The sequence below is a fragment of the Petaurus breviceps genome, unplaced genomic scaffold (assembly GCF_028583685.1).
Source record: "Petaurus breviceps papuanus isolate PSGF00001 unplaced genomic scaffold, PetGlider_PUasm1.0 177, whole genome shotgun sequence".
Lineage (NCBI taxonomy): Eukaryota > Metazoa > Chordata > Mammalia > Diprotodontia > Petauridae > Petaurus > Petaurus breviceps.
In genome coordinates, this window is record NW_027185776.1 from 2,957,522 (window position 1) to 2,967,509 (window position 9,988).

Genomic DNA, 9,988 nt, shown 5'->3' on the forward strand with positions numbered 1-9,988 from the left:
CCATCTAGTCTCTCTCTCATTTTACAGATGAGGAAACTGAGACCCAGGGAAAAGTAAGTGACTTGCCCAAGGTCATATATAGACATAGTTAATATCAAAAGTATGATTGGAACTCAAATATAAGTTGAAATTAAATGAGCTAGAATTTAGTAGTGATGAGGTCATTATAATTACCAAACACTCAGACTGAATTCTAGCTTACTCTTTAAGACAGGAGGAGTTCTTAACCTGGGGTCTATGAAGCTGTTCTTTTTTACTTTGTTATATGAATATCAATGGTTTCCTTTGCCAATCAACATTAAATAAGCACCTATATGCTAAGTAACTGATCACTTACTTTGCCCGATAGGATTACTTCATAATCCAATGTGTTTTATTTTATGTAATTAAAAATATTATTGGGGCAGCTAGGTAGCAAAGTGGTGTTCAAATCTGGCTTCAGATACTTACTAGCTGTGTGACCTTGGGCAAGTCACTTAACCCTGACTGCCTGGAAGGAAAAAAAAAGATCATTTCAAGCAGGAGTCTAGAAGCTTCACTGAACGACCTTCCCAAAAGGGGTCCAGGACACGAGATAAAATTAAGATCCTCTGCAATAAGGTAATATTTACATACTTAAAGAAGGATAAATTGAGAAAATTATGGTGGCACAGTAGATAAAGCAATGGACCTGAGATAATAAGTTCTGTGTTTGAATCCAGCCTTGGACATTTTAACTAGCTCTCTGACTCTGAGCAAACTGTTTAATCTCCATTTGCCTCAGGTTCCTCAAATGTAAAATGTGGATAATAGCAACTGTCTCTTAAAGTTACGTGGAAAATATCTGTAAAGTGCTTTGCAAACCTTAAATCATTATTGATGATGATGATATAATGGGTTAAAATACTTTCTCACCTGAAAATCTAACAGCTGAGAAAAGGGTCTCACCTCTAGAGCCCCAGTAAGTAATCTAGAAGATCACTAAAATGTCCCTCTGGCTTTTGTAAAGCCACAGCTGAAAATACCATGGCATTAACACAGGGCACAGGGAAGCCAGGTGATTTCAGATACGAGCACTGTACCTGTCTGTCTTTATCTGCCTTCTGTGTCTCCATGTCACTCTGAAGCTGCTCCTTCTCTCTGATCAGCTCCTCACTGAGGGTCTCCAGATCCTGGTTGCTCTGTTTCTCTCTTTCAAGCTGAGTTTGTAACTTTTCAATCTTCAGCAAGGTCAAAAGGCAAACAAAAAGAAAGAAAATGAGAGTCATTATTAAAAAAAAATGTACCAGCCCATCAAAAACCTAACCAATTTTCCTTTCCAGATCAATACCACAGCAGTGATGTTTCCTAATGAGACCAAGGGGAAGCTAGGTGTTGCAGTGGATAGTGTCGGGTCTGGAGTCAGGAAGACTCATCTTCTTGGGTTCAAATCCTGCTTCAGAAACGTACTAGCTATGTGACCCTGGGCCAGTCACTTAATCCTGTTTGCCTCAGTTTCCTTATTAGTAAAATGAGCTGGAGAAGGAAATAACAAATAACTCAAGTATTTTTGCCAAGAAAACCCCAAATTGGGTCATAAAAAGGTGGATATGACTAAAAGTGACTGAAGAACAAGACCACATGCTAAACCTAATGAGTATTTCCTAGAAGTTAGGTGGCACAGAGGATAGAGCACCGGGCCACACTTCAGGAAGATCTGACTTCAAATCCTGCCTCGGACACTTCCCATATACGTGAATCTGGCCAAATCACTTAACTGCTGCCTGCCTCAGTTTCCCCAACTGTAAAATTAGGATCACCGTAGCACTACCTTCCATGGCTACCGTGGGGATCAAATGACAAAATATTTGTTAAGCACTAAACACATAATAAATGCTTAGCATCTTCCTCCCCATGTAGATTGTATTTACAATAATCATATTCATACTAACATCTTATTCTTCCATATCATTATCATATAATTGTGGACATTTATATAAAAATATATATGTACAAATCCCTTTACATACATCATTGTGTTCTACCCTGTAGTCAGGGAAGATAATGCCAGCCACATCACCCTGGGTAAGTTACTTACCCATACACTTGGCCTCAGTTTTATCATATGCAAAATGGGGATAATAGCAGTGCCCACTTTGCAGGGGTGTGTAAGGATCAAATGAGAAAATACATACAAAGCATGGTACAAACCTTTATAAAAGCTAGAGGAGGCCCAGAGAAATGGCTTGATGGAAACTATCACATAGCAGCTAACAGATTCTAGGCAATTGTCTCTTCCTATCCTCTTATTCTTTTCAGGGACAAGGGTCTTCCCTCTGCACTAACATCTCAATTCTTCACAACTCTTTTATGTTACTTTAAAAAGTCTATTTCTGTTTAATATAAAGGAAGAACTTTCTAATAACAGATGTAAAAAAAAATGCTTGATTCCTCCTTAGGAGTTTCTAATGTTAATTCTTCCTTAGACAGTGAGCTCCCCAACAACTGAGGTCTTTGAGAAGAAAGAGGATAGCTATCTGTGAAGCAAATATACTGGGGTACAATATATAAGGACATAACATGGCAGAGAAGGGTGCCTGTCATCTTGTCATCTAGGAGCAAGTCTCTTAACTTATCTGGGCTTCAGTTCCCTCATCTGTAAAATGAGAGAGCTGGATTTGACCTCTGACATTTCTCCTTGCACTAGGTCGATGATCTCAAGAACCTCTGAGGACTTTTATCAATTCAATGACTATGAATTTTGAGTCTTGGAATTCAGAACCACACACAGCACTCTATTAAGTAGACTACATTCATTCCCTAAGTCCCTGTGTGTGTGGCTAGACCACTTCTCTCAGTGTCTCCCAGGGTTTCTCGACACTAACTCAGATGCCACAAAAGGAAAATATAAGCTGAGTTAGCCCTTTGTCACTGTGAAAGTGGCCACTACTATTAACTATGTCCTTTTCAGGAGGGGCACCGATAAACTGGATCATATCCAAGGGACGGCAATGATGATAAGGAGTCTGAAAACCAGGCCATACCAGGACTGACTGATGAATCCTGGAATGTTTATATCCTTGAAGAGAAGACTTGGGGTAGGGGGAGTAGGCAGGAAGGGAAGGCAGAAAATATTATTTTTATTGAAAAGTAGACTAGACCGGAAATTCTCAACCAGGGCACATGCAATTGGTTTTTCAAAAAATATTTTAATAACTATTTCCAAAAAAGCCAGTTTCTTTCGCAATCCTAAGTATTCTATTTTCTATAGTTAACAACATTATTCTGAGAAGGTCCACAATTTTCATCAGGCTTTGTGACACAAAAAAATGTTAAGAACCTGTAGCCGTAGGTTTATTCTGCATAGCCGCAGAGGGAAGAACTGAAAGCAATGGATAGAAGTTTCAGAGGCAGATTTTAGCTCAGATTTTGAGTCAGAGATTTAGAACTGGAAAGGACCCTGCTTTCTTCATTCTACAGATGAGGAAACTGCCCTGGGTCATCCAGCTGGTAATTATGAAATAGGATTCAAACTCAATTATTCCTCCCTTCATTTGAGCATTCTATCTAGTAAACCACCTCATCTCTCAGTAACTTCCTGATAATTAAAGCAGGGAGGGGAGGGGAGGGGAAGGGAGAAGAAAATAAGGGGCAGCTAGGTGACAGGGTGAATAGAGTACTGGCCCTAGAGTCAGGATGTCCTGAGTTCAAATTCTGTCTCAGACACTTGACATACGTACTAGCTGTGTGACCTTGGGCAAGTCACTTAACCCCAATTGCCTTGCCTTCCCTCCTCCAAAAAAAAAATAATTAAAGCTTTCCCAAAATGGAATGAGCTGCCTCCAAGGATGGTAACTTAATGGAGAGCTTCCAAGTGAAGGCTGGACAACTACTTGCCAAGGATGACAGAGATATATTTTCTGCTTTGGTTGAGAATTAGAATAGGTGGCTCTTAAGTCTCATCTCAACTCAGAGAATCTATAGTTTTTCTTTCATTCTGGCCAGACTAACTCAGATTTCCTTTACCTAAGCAGATATGTCCACTCCAGTGGCCCTCCTCAACTGCTCCAGCATTAAGTTTCTAAGGACAATGCTCTCTAGACAGCTGGAGGGAAGGAGTGTGTCCCCATGGGTTTGTAGCATCTGCTGCTGCCTCCACCTCTTCAGGTGGACCTCTGACCAGACCTATCGGTGGTCTTCTCCCCATTTCATCACACTCTCTGACCTGCAGCCACTCCTTAATTGTTGCTGAACCACTCACGTATTACACTTTGCTATTGAAGAATCAAAGGCCAAGGGTGGCCAACGTTATTTCCTCCCTTTTTCAGTTTATCACTATTTGGGGTTTAAAAATGTCATTTCGTCAGTAGTCTTCCTTGCTGCCGTTGGTGGCTTTTGGCTCTTTCTCCTCACCCCACCCTCCAACTCCCCATCCTTTTATGGTCTTCTGCCAGAGTCCACATTCTGCTGTGTAGACCACAAAGCCCCAGAGAGAGGTCTGCTTTCGTTTCGGGTAATGAATGTGTTGGCTGTTCTCCTAAACTTAGGAAAATTTAATTTCTGCTAAATGTGCCAGTCCCGTTCCATTACAATGATGAGATTTTTGGTTTCCCTTAAATCATCTGATCTGTCTGTCTAGATCACAGTATATGGTTTTGCATTCCCAGAGGCTACTGATAGTAAAAGGAAAAAAAAACCCTCAATTAATCTGAAAGTTTCATCAATTTTTTTTTTAAACTGTCCTTACACCCAATCACACCTTGGGAGCTTGTTACTGTTGAGACATAAGCTAGACTACCTTCTATTACTACATGACAGGGGTAAGACTCCCAGTGCCCCTGCTGACTTTCCTGCCCAATAAGTGGGGGTCTCACTGCTACCTCCTACCCTAGTATGGCCCAGTATCTTCTCCAGCTCTAGGCTGGTCACTCGTTGGGTTAATCTCTCCTCTGTCCTACAGACATTAAATCTACAGTCGGATTGAAAGCTGAATGACCTGCTTTATCCTAAAGTAAGCAGCAAAGAATAGAAAGGAAAATACAGACCAGGCATCAACAAAGGATGAGATAGTCTTAAGGCAGCTAAAATATATGCCAAGATATGCACAGCATGCAGAATTAAAAAAAGAAAGCTTTTGAAGGATGGTTATATCTGAGTGGGCTGTGTCTTGTCTTGTACTGGAAGACACAAGGATGAAGGAGAACATTAAGTCAGCCAACAGTTACACTGATGGGACAACAGGCACCAGATAGGGATGGCTTAGACCTGGGTAGGCCAAAGTTCACAGAGAACCACAGACCTGCAATCAAGAGACACAAGCCTCAGTTTCCTCTTATGTAAAATTGGGATAAGACAGCACCTCCTACACAGGGTTGTTGTTAGGATCAAAAGATATGATGTATATTAAGAGTTTTACAAACCTTAAAGTGCCCTATAAATGCTAGCTATCATTAGCTCTTAACCTTCACTGGTTTATGAACATAACTGACATTTACATGTTGTTTGTATTTATTTATTTGTGGAGGGGGGAGGGAAGGGCAATTGGGGTTAAGTGACTTGCGCAAGGTCACATGGCTGGTAAGTGTTAAGTGTCTGAGGTCAAATTTGAACTCAGGTCCTCCTGACTCCAGGGCTGGTGCTCTATTCACTGTGCTACCTAGCTGCCCCTACATAATGTTTTTAAGCAGAGGTTCTGAAATTTTTGTGTGTCTCTGAACCCTTTGGCAAAAGGGTCAACTCCATGGAACCCTTCTCAGAATCATGTTTTTAAATGCATAAAATAAAATACATAGCAACTCAAAGGAAACCAATTATAATGAAAGAGTTTTCAATATATTTTGTAAAATCAAGTTCAAGGACCCAAGGCTTATTAGTCCTGCTTTTAAGTTTGCAAAGCATTTTATACATAGATCATTTCACTTGAGTTTTAGAAAAGCTCTGAGATAGGTACTATAATATAGGTATTAAGGTGGAAAGGAAAGGAATAAGCATTTATACAGCACCAGGCATTATGTCAAGTGCCTTACAAATATTGTCTCATTTGATTCTCACAACAGCCCTGCAAAGTTGGTGCTGTTATTATTCCCATTTTAACAACTGAGGCAAACAGAGGTCAAGTGACTTGCCCAAGGTCACACAGCTAAGTGTCTGAGGTCAGATCTGAAATAAGGTCTTCCTGATCCCAGGACTGGCACCCTACCTACTGTACCACCTGCGTACCTGAAGATTACTGCCTTCATTCCTTACTAAGCTACGCCCCTGCCTTTCTCCGCCATGTCCTAGCAGCCTTCTCACCCTGGAAGATGTCTCTGCCCCCACAGCCCCTTTCTCTGATGTGAGTTCTTCCTGGAAACTCCATCTTAAGCAAGACCCCAGGCCAGCCAAGTTCATTCCTTCACTCTTCTCCCAGATCCACTGCTGGCTCCCCAGATGTCTTTCTCTATCAGGTTCCCTGTAAGGTACCTTCTCTCCTACCCTACTCTTCCTGGCCTCTCTTTATGTGTCATCTTCTCCTATTAGAATGTAAGCTCCTGGAGGCCAGGGACTGTCATTCTGTTTGCTTAAATGTTTCATGAGTACATGCTGTCTGGTTGACTTTTTTTTTTTTTTTGTTAAGCAATCAGGGTTAAGTAACTTGCTCAAGGTTACACGGCCAGTTATTTCTGGGTGTGGTGCTGAGTATCTGAGCCCGGATTTGATCCAGGTCATCCCAACACTGGAGACGGTTCTCTTACTCGCTGAGCCACCTGGCCGCCCCTAAGCAATTGGGGTTAAGTAACTTGCTCAAGGTTACACGGCCAGTTATTTCTGGGTGTGGTGCTGAGTATCTGAGCCCGGGATTCGATCTCCAGGTCTTCTCAACACTGGAGCCAGTGCTCTTACTTGCTGTGCTACCTGGCCGCCCCTGTCTGGTTGACTTTTACAGAGGAGGTTCAGAGATGGTTACTGACTTGCCCATAGTCACACAGCTAAATGTCAAAGGCAGAATCAGAACTCACAACCTACTGGCTCTCCAAGAACAGCCAGCTATCTACAATTCACCCTGAAAACAAATTCCTCCAGGGCCGTTTCCTCACTTGTAAAAACTGGACAAATAACACTTTCACTAACTATCTCAGAGGAATGGTGCAGTGTGCATGGTAACTCTCACGGAGGAGCTACCTACCTACCTTAATCACTACTCAGGCTGGGGAAATCACCTTTTGAAATTTTTAAGTCATATTCCAGTAAGTGGGTAATCCCCTTTTCCCTATGAATTCTGCCAAGGCGGCATATCCTTGTGGCTTTACTTTAAATCCTTTTTTTTCTTTTGACAACTGGAAAGGCCAGATGGAACGCTACCAGAAAGTGGAAAATGGGGGGGAAGGTGGGGGTGGGGAACCCTCTGGGGAAGGGAAAAACCAAAGAATAAGGAGGTTCTCCAGTCAGCAATGAATGCCAGTTCCTGTTTGTACAGGCAGGAAGGGCTGTATGGAGGGTGGCATACAAGGGCAGTAAAAAGAACAATGGGAAATTGGAAGGGAAAAAAGCCTTTCCTGAGACCTACAGGGAGGACAATCTTTAGTCACCTCCATATACTAGGATTACCTTCCAGTCTTTCAATTAACATGCAATTAACAGCTCCATGGGGCTCCTTGAACCCTATAATCCTTATCTTTCTAAATGTCAAATCTTCCTTATCTGGAACAAGGCCTGAATGCTTTCTTAATCCAGTCATTTCCTCTAATAGGTTAATATAGGCATGTAAAACAAGCCCAATAATTTTTTTTTTTTTGCCTTTTGGAGGGCAATTGGGGTTAAGTAACTTACCCAAGGTTACAGGGCTAGTTATTTTTGTGTGGGTGTTAAGTGTCTGAGGCCAGAACCGAACTTGGGTCCTCCTGACTCCGGGGCCGGCGCTTTACTCATTGCTCCACCTAGCCACCCCCAAAACCAATAATTCTGTATTCTCTGTTTTCATAAGAAGGTGTAAGCAACAAATACGTGTTTTTTTTTTCTTTCTAGAACTGAAAAGAAAAACCTGTGGCCAGCTGAAACTTTAACTGCAAAAAGGGCAGTAGAAATGTGGGTGGGGAGACAGCATCCCAGAAGGTGAAAACATACTTAGGATAGAAAACATACTTAGACTAAAACAGTCATTTATTATCATTATTATAATGATAGCTAGCATTTATATATCACTTTTAGGTTTCTAAAACACTTTACATATATTATCTGATTTTATCTTCATATCAACCCAGGAAAGTAGGTGCTAATTATTACTCCCATTTTACAGATGAGTAAATTGAGATAAAATGAGGTTAAGTGACTAGCCGGGGGTCACAGAGATAGTTAAGTGTCTTTACCCCAGGTTCAAATTTAGGTCGTCCAACTCCAGGCCTAATGCTCTATCTGCTATGCCACCTAGTTGCTAATTCTGAGTATCAGCACTATGCTAGGCAGCAGGGACACACAGAGACTACAAAATGAAATAGTTAGTGCTTGCCTTCAAGAAGCTTATATTCTAGGGGTAGGTAGGAGGTGCAGTAAATAGAGCACTGGCCCTGGAGTCAGGAGGACCGGAGTTCAAATCCAGCCTCAGACACTCAACACTTACTAGCTGTAGGACTTTGAGCAAGTCACTTAACCCCAACTGCCCTGCCCTCCCTCCCCACAAAAAAGAGAAGCTTATATTCTATAAAAGAAGACTATATGTACATATGTAGGTATACAAAACATTTATACACCAAATAAATATAGGGTAATTTAGGGTGGGGTAAAACACTAGTATCCAGGCAACAACAAAAACAAGACAACTTTATATACAAAGTGATAGATAAAGAAAATAAGGAACTCTAAGAGGCTGTAAGGAAAAGTATATTCTGGACTGAAGAAATAGTCAAGGCAAAATTTGGAAGGAAAATGGGAGAAGAGCGTCTTGGGTGAAGCAGAGTAATATGGACAGTTTGGCTGGACCACACAATACATGGAAAGGGGCAGTGCATATTAAGACTGGACAAGAGGCCTGGAGCCGGGTTTTAACGGGCTCTAAATGCCAGATGGGGTTTGTATGTGAGCCTGGGGTTAAGAGGAAGCCATTGAAATTTACTGAGTAGAAGAATAATAACATGGCCCATGCTTTGTGCCTCAGAAAAATTACTTTGAAGACTGTGTGGGAGATGGAGAGGGGAAAGACTTGAGTCAAGATCACTGAGGAGGCCAGGGAGAGAGAATGGTGACCCTGAGTAAACAGAAGGGGGAAGACTGGGGTGATATTGTGTAAGAAGGGACTGGATATGTGGATGATTCAAATGCTGCGACTGTGAACCTGAGTGATGTCCATAAGGATGGTGGTACCCTGGACAGAAATAATAAAAATCTGGAAGAGGGAAAATGGCAGAAATTTGGGAGAGGGGATAAGGGAAAAGAAAATAAGTTCTGAAGGATCACAGAAATTAGATTTGAGGTGTGGGGGAATATCTAATCTAACCCTTTCATTTCCTTAAATGAAGAAGTCCAAAGGGCCACATTCAGCGATTAAGTATGACAACTGTCACATTATTCTTGCACCCAAATCTGAAAAATTACAAAAGTCTTTTAGAGACCAGCCAAGGGACCTCAGGGATCATCTTAACCAAACTGCGCATTTTGTAGATGGGAAGACAGAGTTCATGGTCACATAGCTAACTGGTAATAGAGATAAAACTAAAAAATGTAGGCTTCAACTCCCAAGGTCATAATATCCTATGATATTATACCATTTGGAGAAAAGCAATTTTATGACAACCTATCTTAACTCTACTATATGGGCAAAAGAAAGGAGCTGGTAGGACCAGAAAACAAAGCTGGCCATGAAAAGAATAAGGAGAAAACAGTCTAAGAGCTGAACAGTAAAATAATCCAAAGAAAGGACCGCAATGTTGGGTGAGTTCTGAATGTGGTACCCACATATGGTACCACAGAGACAAGGGCATGGACCGTGCAAGGTGAGAAGACGTGTGATTTCTACTTGGGGAGAGATGAGGATGAGAATGAAGATGGGGATGGATAA

At 41.5% G+C, this 9,988-nt stretch overlaps 1 protein-coding gene across 4 annotated transcripts in view; it reads right to left on the bottom strand.

Moving 5' to 3' along the window:
* Positions 1 to 9,988, bottom strand: part of CCDC88C (coiled-coil domain containing 88C) — a 238,958-nt gene that overhangs the window by 69,956 nt on the left and 159,014 nt on the right. For all 4 annotated transcript variants that reach the window (XR_011167950.1, XM_069085999.1, XM_069086000.1 and 1 more), the window contains exon 14: positions 1,062 to 1,199. Coding sequence is in view for 3 of the 4 variants with exons in the window: in XM_069085999.1 (XP_068942100.1) it covers positions 1,062 to 1,199 (138 nt within the window). In the remaining variant the exon portion in view is untranslated. The remainder of the gene's footprint in view (positions 1 to 1,061; positions 1,200 to 9,988) is intronic.